We start from the raw sequence: 17853 nt of genomic DNA on the forward strand, positions 1-17853 counted from the left end.
TCAGAATTCTCCGTGTTTTTACAAGTCTCTAATTCTTGGCTATCTCCTTTTAAGTCTCAAGCCAAGGGCTTGTACTCATAGCACAGCAGTTAGGACGTGCCCTGATGCAATACACTGCTTGGGTTCATATCTTGTTCTAACATTTACTAACTATGTAGCTTGGGGCAAATTATTTAGCTGCTTGAACTCACTTTCCCTATTGTAAAAAACAAGATTAAAAGAGTACATAGTGTTGATAGGAGGCCGAGAACATGTATACGAAATATTTTTTAGCATATCTGATAAGACAGTCATTTTTTTTTCCCAAGGAGCATATCATGTTCATAACATCATCAAACAAAGTCTTCTTTATTGGAAACAAACTCTCAAATTGCGTATCTGCAGAAGCAACTTGCTCTGATGGCGACATATGGATCAAACACTTTTCAGAATCAAATGGGGACAATGATGACAAAATCTGGTTACAACAAAATTTAAGCTGAAAGTTTTTCTAGGAAATCTAAAAAATGTTCCTAAAAACTTGGCTTCATTGAAAGAATATGAACCTGCTGCTATTATGTGAATCTTTCATCAAAAAGAAAAGCAGATTTTGATAAACGTTCCACTTATAAAACCCAAGTCAACTGACAAAGAGAACATCTCCAGATCAATTTCACAAAAATTTTTATGACAGGGACCCTAATTTTTCAGTGAGGGAAGCTGTTGTGTTTGCTTTTGTACAGGGATGAAACACAGAAAAGGTGGATCTAGTTAAAACTTAGTGGCAAATCCATGTTCTATTTTTTTTTCTTCTTTTTTTTTTTTTTTTTTTTTTTTTTTTTTTTTTTTGAGACGGAGTCTCGCTCTGTCACCCAGGCTGGAGTGCAGTGGCCGGATTTCAGCTCACTGCAAGCTCCGCCTCCCAGGTTCACGCCATTCTCCTGCCTCAGCCTCCCGAGTAGCTGGGACTACAGGCGCCCACCACCTCGCCCAGCTAGTTTTTTGTATTTTTTAGTAGAGATGGGGTTTCACCGTGTTAGCCAGGATGGTCTCGATCTCCAGACCTCGTGATCCGCCCGTCTCAGCCTCCCAAAGTGCTGGGATTATAGGCTTGAGCCACCATGCCCGGTCTTTTTTCTTCTTAATTCAAGAAACTAAACTCATTATTTCCATGCCAAAAGCACAAAATTTGTGATGAATACCAAGCTAAAGAAAACTCGTATACTAACAAAAAAATCTGTCCAAAATTATTGCTGTTTTAAAATTTCTATAAGTTTAAATATCAGCCATTCATCCTTAAGATTCTTTTAGCTGCAGTAAGAATCTGTCCTAAACAACAAACACCTATATTCATTGACATAAAAAGATAATCCATTGGCAGAGTAAGCTTCAGGACCAGTCAAATGCTAATGATGTTATCACAGACCCCCCTTTTTCCTGACTGTCTCCTCATTCCAGCTTTATCTTGGGGTTCATTCCCATCATGGTTATAAGATAGCTGCTGCTGGCAATTGGGGTTACAGGCTTCCTGTTTTTTTCTCCTAAGTGTTAAAAAGGTTTTCACCAAAAGCCCAGGAAGCCTCTCTTTGAATTCCATTGGCCCAGTCTAGCTTGGGTCTGGCACTGGAGAACCAGTCTTTGGCAAGGGAGGCTAATTACTACGAGTGGCTAGAATGATCAAGTAATAAGGCCTGTATGTTGGCAAATCAACCACAATGTCCACTGCAAACCACTATTACATCAGTGCTACACGGACTTCCTCCAAATGTCTACCAGTATATGCAGGATCTCAGGTAGTTATTAGACCTTCCTGTACCTTGATTTCTCCTATATGTGAAATGAAATAAATACCAGGCATGGTGGCTCACGCCTATAATCCCAGCACGTTGGGAGGCCAAGGCAGGCGGATCACGAGGTCAAGAGATCGAGGCCATCCTGGCCAATATGGTGAAACTCTATTTCCACTAAAAATAAAAAAATTAGTTGGGTGTGGTGGCGCGTGCCTGTAGTTCCAGCTACTTGGGAGGCTGAGGCAGGAGAATCGCTTGAACCCAGGAGGCAGAGGTTGCAGTGAGCCGAGATCGTGACACTACACTCCAGCCTGGTGACAGAGCAAGACTCTGTCTCAAAAAAACAAAACAAAACAAAACAAAACAACACAAAACAACAACAACAACAAAAATAATATACCAGACTTTTTGCTTTACATTTGGAGAACTGGTGTTGGAAAGATAAAGTAAATAATGTGAAAATACTCTGAATCAAAGAGAGTTATTAAAATTCAAAATAGTATTGACTTCATGTGATCACTTACTAAACTGAAGGCCAGCCTGGAGTTGCACAAACAAGAATATGGCAGAGTTTAATCATAAAGCATAAAATTGAGACAACAGGAGAGCAATCTGGGAATACATGTCAGAAGCATTAACATACTACATATTCTTTGCCTATTTTTAGGAATTTAAAGTGAGTACATTTTCATATACTTGGGCAAAGATTTAGCTGGAAGGATGCCAATTCACTCCATTGTGTTTGTTATAGCAAAAAAAAAAATGTGGAAATAATCTAAATATCCAATAGGTAGAGGCTGAGAAAATAATGATGACATATCTATTGATACTATAGTCATTAAAAATGATAATGTGTTCTTCTCACATCTTTGCCCCCTTGTTGCCCAGTACTTTTTATGTGACACATTTCCAGTGGTCAATAAATGTTTATGGAATTATCTAGAAGAAAAAAAGATGATATAGTTTTATCTCTATATATATTAGTTTGGAAAGATATTCACAATATACCACTAAGTGAAAAATAGCATATTACCAAAAAGCACATGTAACATTATTTAATTTATATAAAATCTTTTGTACATAAAAATGTATACATAAATTCCAAAATTTTAAAACCAAATTTATTAATGGTGGTGAGATACCAGGTGAACTTTGCTCTCTTCTCCTTTTGTGGTAATTAAAATTTTTTGAAATGAGAATGTTTTATTTTTAAGGATGACAACTACTTATATTTAGAAAAATGGCATAGAAAAATAATGGCATAGAAAGATATTCACAAAATATTGCTTAACTAAAAGGTATGCAAAATTATTTACAGTATGATTCCATTCTTACATTTAAAAACATATATCTATATGTATAGAAAAAAGACTAGAAGGATATACACAAAATGGTTAGCAGTACTACACCTGAGAGGTTATAGGGTTATATACAGGTGGTTTTAATTTTCTTTTGAAGACTAAAGGAAAATTGAACTCAATTTTAAATGCAGATTTAAAAAAAGATTAAAGAACCTGGAGATGAAAAGTATAGAAATTGAACAAATATGATTTTCAAACTCATTATAAAGCACTTGTATTCATCGGGTCAAATCATGTCCAAACTGTGTCCAATGAATAGAGAGTCTCTCTCATTAGCACATAAAAGGCCCGATATATTAATGTTCAGCAGAGTTCTACTATCCTTCTCTATGGTAAAAGCAAAATTGGAAGAGACACACAATGTGGATTAAGAACAGAAATATGTGTCAGTAGCTCAGGGCTCAAATCTTTTCTGTGCTAGTAATTACCTTTCTCTGAGCAATTCATAATTTTTCATTATTCTAGTTTATTGATTTAGAAAAATAGCAGTAAAAATACTGACTTCTTCATAGGGCTGCTATGAAAAGTTCCAGATGTTAAGCACTTCAAAAATACTCCACTAAAGCAACTGACTAATGAAACATGGTTAAGTATTTTACTATCCCTAATGTCCCACGTTAAAAACATAGGGGTTAAACCACTTGTTCAAGTTTGCATTATACATCCCTGTTGCTTGCAGGTGTGCTGTTAAGCAGTTTATGATGCAATATATTGTCTTGAAATGTTCTTAAACTCTAATTAAAGGTTACAGAATCATTAAAATTTAAACAAGCTTTGAAATAAATAAGTTGTGAAGACAGAGAGGAAAAAAAAGGCAAACTCCAGGTTTGGAATTATCTGGAGGACTCAGCTACTTGCCCTGGGCAAGCCACTCCTTTTTTTGTTTTTTATGGGGGCTGGGGGTAACTTCAGGACCCTCATTTGTAACACAAAGCTAATACTAACCCAATAAAATCCTGTCAGGATAAAGTGGTATAATATTGGTCAATGCTCTTAGCATGCACCTGACACAAACAGAGCTGATTCAAAATAGAACAGTGAAGAGAATCTAAGTTCCCACAGGGCCAGATATGAGGGAGGTGGTCTAAGGGACCTAGATAATACAGATTACACCCAGTCATCCTGGATTCCCCCATCTACAGAAGAAAGAAGTCGGATTTGATGTCACAACTCTTCCACGCCTGTTTGCTTTCTTGCCTTCCCCTCTCCCTCCCTGCCGGTATCATTTTTCCCCACTCCTCCCCACCTGGGCAGGAACAGACCTTCTCTCCAGAGCACTGTTTTAAAAAGAGAAGTTAGTGATTTGAATGCTCTCAATCAACTCTTGAAGGGGAACAAGCTAATAAATGAAGAAGTTAGAATCTGAAAAAAAAGACAAGCGCAGTGTTTGGGGCTTAGAGTTGTAAAGATGCTGCGCCTTGGCCACTGAACTCCCTGACTTGTCCTTGAGTTTTGTTTGCCTTAGGCTTATCGACCTTCTAACTGTTAAAAAAAAGCAAGTCTAAACTCAATGGTGGATTTTATTTTTCCTTCCAGCAAATCTCAAAGGTCTATAATGATTAGTGCGTATGGAGTTAAAAGAGCACAGAGATCCTGAATGTGTTCATTTTACTTGAGAAAAATTGAGTATGTGCCAGAAAAAATATATAATATAAGTAAGTCTCATTAAGCCATCATTACTCGGTAAGACAGTTTCCAGGCAAATAAACACACAAATCTCCCTCTTGCAGCTCCCTCTGAGTTGCACCTTCAACTCAAATCTCCTGTCCTCATACATTGTTTACTTCAAAGAGAATTATGAGTGAACAAGAAAATGAGAATCAGGTAGGGTAATTATAATCTTGAATGAGGAAAACATGCCAACATTCACTGAATTGCTAAAAAAAAAAAAAAAAAAAAAAAAAAAAAAGAATAAACATAACTGATCAAAACGGCCAAAGTGATTTGGGGTTTAAATTTTTGTTGTTCTAAAAATAAAACAAAATCTTAGAATATACTTTCACATGCTCCCAAAATTGAGTGTGAAGCTCATTAATAATACCCACTTCTTTTATTCCACTCCCATTTTCTGAGAATGTTTGCTCTGTGCTACATACCAGCATCAACTGGGCCATTCCAAACACTGTTGAAAAGCTGTCCCAAACAAACTTGGCCTTCAAGCTATAGAGAGGAATTGTCACTGGATTTCAAATTTTGGGTCTTTAAGTCAATAAGATGATAATAAAAAGTAGTAACAAAGAAAGAAATTTTGGTATCTAGAGGAGAGGATGGACTAGGATGAATGGGAAAAGAAAGTTATCCTACAGTGATAACTTGTATTTATCTCAGCATGTTAACAATTTAATACCATAGCTCAGAGGAGGAACACAAGCCAACCACCGTCCATCATGCCAGGCAACAGTCTGTCTCTGATGTTAGCGAACTGTTCCTGCTAATACTCCCAGGTTCTTCTCCATAACCCTCTCTAGCCTGCCTCCCAGGCATGGATATTTTTTTTGCCAGCATCACCTTCCTGTGGTAAGCTGGTTCACACTTCTCTGCACAGATAATGATACAGTTTGGATGTTTGTCCCCGTCCAAATCTCATCTCATGTTGAAATGTAATCCTCAGTGTTGGAGGTGGGCCTGGTGGGAGGTGTTTGGGTTATAGGGGTGGATCCCTCATGTCTTGGTGCTGTCCTTAAGATAGTGAATTCTCATGAGATCTGGTCGTTTAAAAGTGTTTGCCACCTCCCCCAGCTGACTCCTGCTCCCCCTTGACCTTTGGCCACAATTATAAGTTTCCCAAGGCCTCCCCAGAAACAGAGGCTGGCACGATGCTTCCTAGGCAACCTGCAGAACTGCCAGTCAATTAAACCTCTTTTCTTATAAATTACCCAGCCTCAGGTATTTCGTTATAGCAATGAAAGAATGGCCCAATACAGGTAACAAGGAGGAAATCCTTAAACATGGCACAGCAGACCTCTGCCGGGCAGAGCTAGAGTCTGTACAGGGGAAAACCGTGGGAAATGTGGGAAAACACATTTCAGTGTGATGAGGGTGGAATGTACAACTCTGCCTGGGCCGTGACTTACCTTCAGAAGATGAGATGAGAGAATGGCCTTCGACAGGTGGGGTTGTCTTTGAGGGACTAGGAACTTACAATCACAATAAAAGGATATTGGGCCACCAGGGCTGGGCAAAGCTGGGTATTTGGCATAAAAACACAGTGCATCATAATAAAGTCATTTAAAACAGAATCTGGAACGGGGAAAAAACAAAAAAGGAAATTAGGTTCTTGTGGAAATCTTTAGGAAAGCAAGAGTATCTACTCACTTGTTCTTGGTCACTGGTTCCAATACATTGGTTTAGGGTATGAGTTTACTTTACATAGAAACACATCATATAAATAATGGTGTTGACAGAGATTGAGATCAAAATCAGTTTCTCATGACAATGGGCAAAAAGTATAATATTTTAAAAAGAGACAGCCTTGTACAAATGGCTCTAGGTACCTTAGCCACCAAACATTTTAAAATCTGTATATTTAAAGGGTCACATGTGGGCAGTACCATACACGCAGAATGAAGACATGGTCGTTTCTTTGTCTATACCATATTTGTTTTTTCAAAATCCTTTCTCCTTTATCTCTTTTTCACCTCCTATTTCCAAAAGGAGCAATGAAGGGTGGGAGGGCAATAGAATTATAGAATCAGGAGGTAGTAACAGCAGATGATTGGTGAGGGGATAAAGAAGCAGAAAAGAAAGAAAGAAAGAAGGAAGGAAGGAAGGAAGGAAGGAAGGAAGGAAGGAAGGAAGGAAGGAAGGAAGGAAGGAAGGAAGGAAGGAAGGAAGGAAGGAAGGAAGGAAGGAAGGAAGAAAGAAAAGAAAAGAAAACAAGATTAAGGCTGTGAGCAGCAACTAGAGCAAAACAAAGGCTAACAAAACAGAAGGTGGTGGATTCAAATGGTGACTGTCCTATATGTGAAACTATTTTGTAAGTAAGGAAGCAGGGGGTTGGCAAGGGAAGTAAGGCAAGTCCCCAAAATAAGCTTCATTTACTTCGTCATTGAATTTGACGCTGGTTCTTCATTGCAGACAACACGCCCTGGCTAGCCAGATGGGAAAGCTCATGAAGGCAAATCTAAAAACCTCAGGACTACGCCCATCAGAACTTGGAACCCAAGATGCCATGACATTTCCAGGGAAAACATGAAATACACTGCCTGAGATTGTGACGCTCATCTTAAATGGAAAATGGTGAGAAATACGTACATTTTAATGCTATAAATTAGAATGCCAAATGTCATCCATGTTTTTAATGAACTTTTACTGGTGAAGTCTGAGTCAGTGACTAAAGGTTTAACCATTATACATACTCATTTAAATATAACTGATGAGTGTAATACCAAGTGTCACAACTCAATGTCACCAGGTTTTCAGTCCCATTATACTGAGCCAGAGAAGAAGCAGAGAAGGTGCCAGAGGAGACAGAAGCTGCATGAAACTATTTTTTTGAATGTACCAAAGGACTTTGGCTTGCCTGAGCTTAACATCTAGCACCATCTTGATATGTTCGATATATTCCTGAGAACGGATGAGGTAATACTCACTTATATGCACCCAGGAGGCTGTGCTATCTGGTAGTTTAAAGTTTGCTAAAGCAGAGACTTGACTTGGGTGCTCCAAGGTTGGGGAGGGAATCAGTTAACATGGCCAACTACTCAGCTCACATTTCAGTGTGGCTTTCCGGCTCTCTCCTCATATGTAGCAACTCTTCTGTCTGGCACCTTCTCTGCTTCTCAGTATAATAAGACTGAAGGTGACTGGTGACACTGAGTAGATGACAGCTTGGGATTACACTCGTCACTTATATTTAAATGAGAATAATGGTTAAACATTTAGTCACTGATTCAAACTCTGCCGATGTAAGTTCATCAAAAACAGTAACACTGGAAATCTAATTTATAGAGTTAAAATTTCCTTAAGAACTAATTTAAAATATGATTTCCTACTAGAAGATGATTTACCAAGTCACTCCATGACTAATGCTGGTTTTAAAAGTAAAAATACAAGAACTAACAGGTCTCAGGTAGAAAATAGATTTTTGGTAAATTAAAAGAGTGTAATGTCAAATTCAGCAGTGTGCATTTTTATGATGTAAACAAGTTTCATGGTAACTCTGACCTTTCTCACTGTACTGTAAATCCATAAATGCCAAAGGTCTCCCACTCCAGTATATGGACAAATGTTGTCGACCTACCCTAGGATTGTTTAGTGTCCAGAACAGTGGGGGGGGGGGGGATTTGTATTTTTGATTTATGAGAAAGATACTGATTTGTTCTTTATCTCCAAGGCATAAACATTACTTGTAAGAAAAAAAATATCAGGAAAAACTGCAGGAAATGAAGTTCAATATTAAATTATGATGCTAGTCTAGTCTCTACCATCAAAAATGGAAGGGTCAAGAATCACATCCCACACGTCAGCCTTAGAATACACTGATTTCCAGGCTTTAATTTTTTTGATGAAGAAGGAATAATCAGGCTACTCTGGGCATACTGCCCATGGGTTAGCCCTGCTCTGCAAGGAACAGTAATTAAAAACAACAAAACTAAACAAAAGAAGCAGCAGCAGCAGCAATAATCCAGTCTCCATCTCTTTTAGAGGTGACTTGAAAGGGAGGCTATACTTGCCCTTCATGGGTGGTAAAGATCTTATGGCTCGTTCCTTAGATGCCATAGTCTCTAATGTACCAGAATCTTTTTTTTTTTTTTTTTTTTGACTCAATACTTACTTTAGGTAAGATGCTGATTCTTGCATTATGCAATCACACATACTGGGCAAACAGTTAATCAGAGGGAAAAAAATCAGCTGCATTTTTTCCTGACCCATGGTCCTGGAAATTTGGTTTATTTGACGTTACATATGGCTCTTGGAAGCTATCCTCACGTAATTGGTTCTTCAACAGTTTCTCTATACTAACTATGGAGTAACTTTTCTCCAGTAAAGCTCTTATCACATTCTTCTTGCTCAGACATCTTCAACCACTTCCCAATGCTTGGCTCTACCTTTCTGTTGTTGTTGCCCAAGCTAGAGTGCAGTGGCATGAGCATAGCTCACTGTAGCCTCAAACTCCTGGGCTCCAGTGATCCTCCCGCCTTGGCCCCCAAAGTGCTGGGATTACAGGTGCGAGCCACTGCACCCAGCCGGCTTTACATTTAAGACTCTCTAAGATCTATACCCCGATTCTTAAACCTTTCCTTCCTTTTTCAACTTATGTATACAATATTCCAGCAAAAATCAGACCACTCACTCTTCCTTGTCTATTTCTAGGTCAGTGCTAATATTGTCCCTTAGTATGGATGGCTCTGTCCCCATCTCTAGTTACTGGTTACTAGCCTCCTTCAGGGCCACTGTATATTTTCCATGATACTTTTCTAGATCCCTCACCCAGTCAGTGTCCCTGAAGCACTAACCACATTCTGCCTTATATTCAAGTTATGTGCAAATTCCTTTATGTCTTCTAACAGATTATAAGCTTCCTGAAGGCAGGAGGATGATTCCTTATTCACATTGCCTAGTCCAAAGCATCTAGCTTAGTGTCTACCCAACGAGATACTCAACAAATACTGAGCTGAGAATAACTGGCCTGGAGCCAGTGATCCTGATGATTATATCTACTATACCCTAATTAATTTGCTACGTAAAAAACCTCAGGTAATCTATGCATAAAATGAGAAACTGGAATGAGAAGATACAATAAGAATTCAGTGGTAAAATACCTTTAGGAGGTATATAATAATAATAATAATCATGATATCTTCAACTTTAGTACATAGCAAAGGTCAATTATGGAAATGGATTTTGAACTAAGTTTTTGAGATAAATCACTGAACTTCTTTTAGTGAGAAATGCTCTTCTATGGAGCTCAATGTGCTTAAAATACTAACCCATGACATTATTCTGAGAGGCAGTAGCATAGGATTAAAAAAAAACACATTGCGTGTTGGCTGTTTCAAAGTCATATACAAGATGGTAACCAAAGTGGAACACAATTTTATAACTCTGAACACTTAGTTCACTGGTGAGATTTGCTTTATTCACCCTAGAATATCTGTGTCTTAGGTAACAAGACTGACTCACTGTAAGTAGATGTTATGTGTTGAATTGTATCCCCCCAAAAAGATATGTTGAAGAACTAACCTCCAGTATCTCAGAATATAATCGTCTTTGGAAACAGTGTCTTTGCAGGTGTGGTCAAGTTAAGGTGAGGTCCTTAATGTGGGCCTTAATCCAATATGACTGGTATCCTTATAAAAAGGGGTAACCTTGGACGCAGAGACAGACATGCACAGAGGGAAGGTTACGTGAAGAGTCACGGGGAGAATGCTGTGTGAACATGAGGACAGAGATCTGGATGATGCATCTACAAGCCAACAGATGTCAAAGATAGCCTGCAAACCACGGGAGGCTAGGAGAGAGGCATGGAACAGATTCTCCTTCACAGCCTTCAAAAGGAACCAACTCGACTATCACTTTCAGCTGGGACTTCTAGCCTCCAGAACTGTAAGACAATACAATTTTGTTGCTTGAGCTACCCAGTTGGTGGTAATTTGTTAGCAAAGCCCTAGCAAACAAATGGTGGCATTTAGTAACATTCTAGAGCAACTGCAGAGAGAAGCATCGTACTCCCAACTGGAACAAGGCTGTGCCTTTTATGTAGGCAGCTTCAAATCCTTCATGGGAATAGGTAGGATGTAAATGATAAACCTAATAGATGCCTATAAAGGTTGGATTTGAATAACTTAAGAGAGAGAAGCCTAGAGAAGACGAGGCATGGTATGTAGAAATGAGGCTGAGTCATTTCTAGAAAACAGTCAGGATTGGGGAGGGAAGAGGACAGTCAGAAGGACTGTTCCCTGTCAGGTCACACAGAGGTGCTTTTCAAATATCAATACACAGAATCCCCTTCCAAAACTGCTTTTGCTATACACACTGCAAATGAATTCAGGACTTTTAAACAATGCTATGCATGGATTAAATGGACATGCAAACTGTTCTATGTGTATACCTGTTGCTTCATTTAAAGTTGCCTCAAGGCGTATCGTTTCTAGAAAATGCTCTAAAATTTTTTCAGGTGTTCCTGACATCACAGTATACCTGGATAAGAAACAAAAATGCCATTAGTTTTTCATAAGTGAGCAAATCATTAAAAAAACTTTTTACTTATCTAATTTTTTTTTTTTTTTAATTTGAGATCCCAGGGAACCATATACTTTTCATGGTAAGAGAGACCATGCACCTTGTCAAAGTCATACAAGAAGACAAAACAAACAAACAAACAAACAAACCAACAAACAAACAAATCCACAAAGTGAAGTCGTTACTACAAACAGTGTTGTTTTTTCCCTACATGGAAATAAGGTAAACTTCTTGAAGAGCAGCTTTAGTAGGCTGGGAACTGAGAAACTTCAGTCTTTTTCCAAAGGAGAATAAAAAGGAACATGTAAAACCCAGGGCAGTTCAGGTCAGGCAGGGTGAGCTGGTGAGGGGAAGTGAGAGTAAGCTAGGTTATCCATATATGGGTTACTCGTAGCAAAACTTCTGTCCCACACTGGATTCCCCTGCCTATTTCTGGAATGCTCTGTCTTTCCCAACTGTACACTGGTATGTGCTTTGGAAATTCAGCTAATAATAAAATGAGAGAAAGCAAACAAAACTCCATAACACCGATGAGCAAACAAACAAACCCCAGTAGCATCATGAATGGGAAATAAATCAGCAGTAGAAAATCCTTATAATTTATTTCAATGCCAGATATAAATTACTGGGGGTTATAAGACATTATTTCAGAAGATCTTTCCATGGTGTTCTTCAATTAACACAGGAGGATTTATTTTTTAAGTTGCATGTGAACTGTTTCAAAATCATACTCAAGACAGTGACAAAACACTACTAAGTGGGAGTTGTAGACAAAATACATTCAGATGATCTGGGTGCTTGTCTTCCAAAACTCAGGCTTTGCTTTTCTGCTTGGAATTTCACTTAAAAATAACAGGCAAGTAGGGGCTGGGCACAGTGGCTCACGCCTGTCATCCCAGCACTTTGGGAGGCCAAAGCAGGTGGATTGCCTGAGCTCAGAAGTTCGCGACCAGCCTGGGCAACACGGTGAAACCCTGTCTCTACTAAAATACAGAAAATTAGCCAGGCATGGTGGCACGCACCCATAGTCCCAGCTAGTTTGGAGGCTGAGGCAGGAGAATTGCTTGAACCAGGGCGGTGGAGGTTGCAGTGAGCGGAGATCGCGCCACTGCACTCCAGCCTGGGCGAGAGAGTGAGACTCCGTCTCAAAACACACACACACACACACACACACACACAAAACAGGCAAGTAAAAACAACAATGAAAATAAAATTGTCTAATGTTCAGAAAGCAGTGACAGAATTCAGCTCTGGTTTCCTTGCCTGTTTGAGACCTTTGAGGTGTGTTGAGATCCCAAGAGTAACTCTAACATATTATTAAATCTCAGGATCTTAACCCACGGCCTGAGGGAGTGATGAGCAGACATTTTAACATATGTGCATGTGAAAACGGTGAGGGAAGCACCCCTGGTATTGAATGAGGTGGCCAGTGCAGTCTATCTGGAAGGCAGCTGTTAGCTAAAACTGTTGTGAGTGCGCGCACAAGACCAAAAGGAAGCTCAACAGTTAAATCTTTGAGGAAACTTGGCTTTGGAGCCTAGAGGAGGAGAGAAGGGGAATAGAGAGAAAAAAAGATAGTCTACTTTCATCTCAAAAGTCTGACCCCTTTCTCAGAATAGATAAGGTAGAAGACAATGGCTTTTCCTCTTGTGGGCAACGAATATTTGAGGAAAGAAGAGGGCATATTTATAAATGACTTTCAATATTGAAATAGAGAATATTGCTCAATTCATCCACTAATTCCTGAAATATATGATTCTTTGATAGCACTCACCACATGAGCTGGAAAAAGAGTAGCATCGGACACATTAATCAGGAAACTGGGTTGGAAAGAGCAACATCTGTCGAATGTTTACTATACCCTAGACAGCTAGGTGTGCACTGAATAAGGGCGTCCTGTTTACTCCTGCTAGTTAAATATTATCTTCATTCTGCAGATAGAGAGACGGCTCAGGAGGGGGAGGCATGAAGCCTCAGGTCACAGAGTTAGTAAATGGGAGACCTCTGACATGAGCCAGGTGTGTCTGGCTTCAGAGAACAAGCACGAGCTTCGTGGCACTTTTCTGCTTCTACAGCAAGATGCTCCAGATGGAGACCAGGTCTAGCTACCTGGAGCTTTTTCAGAATGGGAAATTCTCCATGTAATTAACAACCTTCCTCTAAAGAGGGCTTGTTCAGTTTGTTTCTGAAAACAAGTTGTATTTCAATAGGAGTATATATACATTCCAAAACATGAAAACCAAATGAGGGGAAAACCAGTCTGTTACTTCGCGTGGCACCGGGCAGCGGCTGCTGGAAAGTTGCAAGCTCTATAGCTAGCTGTGTGACTCATACATCAGTTTGTAAAATGTGTCCCCTTGTCAAAACTAATTCTACTAGAAAGTTGGCTTCACATTCTGGTATTCTTTGTTTGGACATCCTTTAGCTAGGACATTATGGCTGGTCAAAAGTAATAGAGATCTGAGAGGCAAGTCAGATGCCTGATCACCTCTCTAGAGAGAAAGTGGCCTCTCTAAGCTCTGCCCACCTGGCCAATCGCAGACCCCCAGGATCTTTCTTTTGCTACCAGAGACTTCCTCTCGTGGTACAGTTGCCATGGCCACCTTACCCCAGCTTCTCTTCAGAGCTCCACAGAAGGCTTTTAGATGCTGACATTCCCTTAGGGTGGGGGACTCCAAGACAGAGGGGCCAGGAGCTTCTGGCCAGACACAGCCCTCTGGGCTCTTGGGGTTCTGGGTTTGGCTGAAACATCACGTGACTGGCTTTGTTTCCCACTGTCCACTGCCAGGCACCTACTGCTTGGCCTCCATTGAAAATGAGGTCAGGACCACTTAAAGGCCACACAGCATGACTCTTTTCAGTTTATTTCATGAAAGAGCGACTCTAGTTCAAGTTAAAAGCAAACTCCAATTGGTTACATTATATAAGCTATGAGGTTTTAAACCTCTGACATAAAATATTTTTCTGCAAATGAGGACACTACAATCTGTTCCTAGAATAGAGAAGGGTGTGGAGAAGGGGACCTGAAAGAGACTGTCTTCCTGCACACAGGATGGAGCTGAGCAATGAGAAAACAGTCTAAGATAAAAGCAACACAGTCACTAAAACAGGAATATGCATTTCAAATTCTTTCTTACTAAACCTGCATAACCACAGAGCAGAAAGACATCCGAAACAGTAAACGACTGAGGGCTCCGTGGAATTTATCCTTCGTGGGAAACACTGTCTTATTGCTGACATTTTAAATATCACACTCAGAGTTGAGATGCTCAGGTAGAATCAGGAGGTTTTGAAAGTTAAAAATGTACACAGAAACTATTCTGGATTTCTCAGGGAAAAATGAACCAGAAAAATAACATTATTAGCAGCACCAACACGGTGACCCTCTTTGAGCTCAAAAAGGATAGTTTCTGAAGAGAGGCCCTACAGCTTCCTAAATTTTAAGTCCATCCATAGACATTGTTGATGCCACATTTTTGAAGTCCAGAATATCAGCCCCAAATTTATTTACATGCCCTTTCCCCTTCAATTCTGGTCTCATTTGGGAAAACTCGACATGGAAAATGACCCCTTGAGAGAGCAGCTTTTCATTCTTCAGGGAAGTTTTGTGTGGTGCATTAATTTGTACTCATTGATATTTCTTAAATGGCTCATTGTGAACATGCATAAGTTTTTGAATTGTGGAAGAAATTTGGATTGGAATACAGGACACAAATAAGGAGGTATAACAGAAAATCAGATCAAGCCTAAAATAATAAAACATATGGTCTCTCCTTTTCCATCCCTTTTAGTTTGGTTTCATAAGAAACCTATATTTGGAGAACACCCTGAATGAAAGACATTGTAACAAGCAAATGCTTTTGATCATTCCCCGATGACATGAAGAAGTGAAGCAAGGGGACCCCCAGGGAACCTCTTGATCAGATGTTTCTAGGTTAAGAAGAATTCTCAAGGCTTGCCTTTTCAGTAAGCATAATTTTCCTGGGACATCTGAAGCATTAGTTTAAAATGCAGATAAAACACTAGTTATTTAAGGGAACCAAAGAAAATCACTAGAAGCAGTCCCAACCTTCACATAAAAAAAAAAATGTTTTCATTCTCATCCTCCTTAGTGGACTGGAAAGACAACTGTTAAAAACATTTGGGCAAGAACAATTTCAAGAACAGATAGTAGTAAACAATAAGTAATAACGAAATTTCTATGGTAATTTTTAGTTTTGTAAGTGAAAGGTAAGTTTTTTCCATAGTCCTTTTGATGTCAGTTCCTTCGATTTCGATATGGAGTGGTTTGCAATATTTACTAAGCAGTGTTGAGTATGTAGTCTTATCTACTATATTTTGCTATAGTAAGCTGGCAGGTGGAAGGGGGATAGGCGTGTGAAAATTGGTCAAGCTGGACTTGAATTCAAGCTCTGCCATTATAAGCTTTGAAACCTTGGGCAAGTAACTTGTGGCTCTGAGCCTAAATGTCTCCATCTTTTAAAAGGTGTTGTAATATAAGAATTCTATAAAATCTGCAAAATATACTATGGCTATTTAATAATATTATCTTTTTTCCTGCCCTCTTTGCAAATATGTTGATTCAATCAAATGAAAATGTCTGGGCCTTAGACTTTTAGTCTAAACAATAAAAATTAATCATTTATGGTGAATGTCTTGATAAGGGAAACACCTCACTTATTTGGCAAACAAAGGAAAATTACTTGAGATGCATTCTCCTTCAACATATTATTGGGTAACATTTCTTTAGCTACAGAATTGGTGTTTTTATTACACTAAGATTGAAAATTAATCTCCATTTTAAAAACTAGATTCTGTAATTTTCTGTAATTTCTTGGAGCCACATTTTCTATTCTCTGTCTTACCACTCAATTGTTGGTACATTTGATGCAGTCTTATGTAGTAAGTTGCAGCAAAAGCTGGAACTGAACATCGATATACTGAAAAAGACTCAAGTTAAACAGGACATCTGAGAAATGTGAAGCTAATGGCCTTTTGACATTAGCAGGAATAAGTATGAATGAGGCCAAATGGATGCTTCTGGGCTGCAATCAATAGACTGTTTTATATTTGAAGTCTGGGTTTCCATCAAAGACGCTCATTCTGGTAACAAGAGGAAAACACTTCATGCGAAATCCTGCATACGAAATTCAAATACCAAAAGTTCTCATCACCCAGGGGCCTTCGTATCCTTTGAGCTGCCTGGCATTGCTATTCCCATTGTTCTCTCACACGCCTTCTGTTCCACAGCTATTACAGTTGAACACTGTATACAAAGAGTGGTTTTTAGAGTAAAGGAATATTCTCTCCCGAATTACTGTAGGCAGCACCCGGCTCAATGCTGTGCCAGAAATGGATACATTATACTCCACAAGATGTGTGATTAGTCAATAGAGAGGAAAAAAGTCACATACACTGCCATCTTCCACAAAAAAGGAGAACATGCTATTGTAGAAATGATGATACCATGTGAAAAGGTTAATCATAGTCTGGCAATTACAGTGTTGGATGCAAACATACTTTTGCTGAGGCTGTGAGTTTCCTTGATTAGAAGCTCTGTTCCCTGCTGGGACCTTCTCCAGCACCAAGACATCTTGGTCATGTTCTTTAAGTCTGACTGTATTCGCCTCCACGTCCTGCAAATACAAATTACACCACATACAGATGCTGCCGCTTACTCAGACAATGAAAAAAATTTCAAATGCTTCAGAAACTCATTTGGTGCTTGTCATGCTAATTGTTGCGTCTACAAATTAAGTCATTTTCAAAGTCAAGGGCTGGAACGGTCAGAGAGAGGACCAGATGAGGTTTGAGGCATGTGTTTTTAAGACTGCTTTTACCCCAGCTTCAGAAAAACAGCAGAATAAAGCATAGTGTGGTTATGCTCTGAGAACCCTTTGGGAGAAGGAAGCAGAGCAGGCAGGTGGGAAGCAAAGGCATTTATTAGTTATAAAAATATGTGGTAAATAGCAAGCAGCTTCAGCAAAGTTCTTTTTCTTCTAAGCGTGTTTAGTTTCCTTAGGAGTGGGGCACCTCTTCTCTCTAATCAAAAGACTATTTTGTTTTCTTTTCTTTTTCTTTTTTTTTTTTTTTTTTTTTTAAGAAAAATCCAAGGCCGGGCGCGGTGGCTCAAGCCTGTAATCCCAGCACTTTGGGAGGCCGAGACGGGCGGATCACAAGGTCAGGAGATCAAGACCATCCTGGCTAACATGGTGAAACCCCGTCTCTACTAAAAATACAAAAAACTAGCCGGGCGACCTGGCGGGCGCCTGTAGTCCCAGCTACTCGGGAGGCTGAGGCAGGAGATGGCGTGAACCCGGGAGGCAGAGCTTGACAGTGAGCTGAGATCCGGCCACTGCACTCCAGCCTGGGCTACAGAGCGAGACTCCGTCTCAAAAAAAAAAAAAAAAAAAAAAAGAAAAATCCATTTGAAATGTGTTAAAAACTCTTTTTGGTTATTTTAAGTGATTTACCATTGATTAAATTACATCAATGATAATGGTCCTAATCTGATTCTTTCGAAGAATGTTTTGGCTGAA

At 39.3% G+C, this 17853-nt stretch overlaps 1 protein-coding gene across 5 annotated transcripts in view; it reads right to left on the bottom strand.

Annotated features, from left to right (window-relative positions):
• Positions 1 to 17853, bottom strand: part of RAPGEF4 (Rap guanine nucleotide exchange factor 4) — a 315123-nt gene that overhangs the window by 44760 nt on the left and 252510 nt on the right. For all 5 annotated transcript variants that reach the window (XM_030916805.1, XM_030916804.1, XM_030916806.1 and 2 more), the window contains 3 exons: positions 16835 to 16950; positions 11184 to 11272; positions 6292 to 6370 (listed from right to left, as the gene is read on the bottom strand). In XM_030916805.1, coding sequence (XP_030772665.1) covers positions 6292 to 6370; positions 11184 to 11272; positions 16835 to 16950 — 284 coding nt within the window. The remainder of the gene's footprint in view (positions 1 to 6291; positions 6371 to 11183; positions 11273 to 16834; positions 16951 to 17853) is intronic.

Source organism: Rhinopithecus roxellana, chromosome 14, assembly GCF_007565055.1.
Source record: "Rhinopithecus roxellana isolate Shanxi Qingling chromosome 14, ASM756505v1, whole genome shotgun sequence".
Lineage (NCBI taxonomy): Eukaryota > Metazoa > Chordata > Mammalia > Primates > Cercopithecidae > Rhinopithecus > Rhinopithecus roxellana.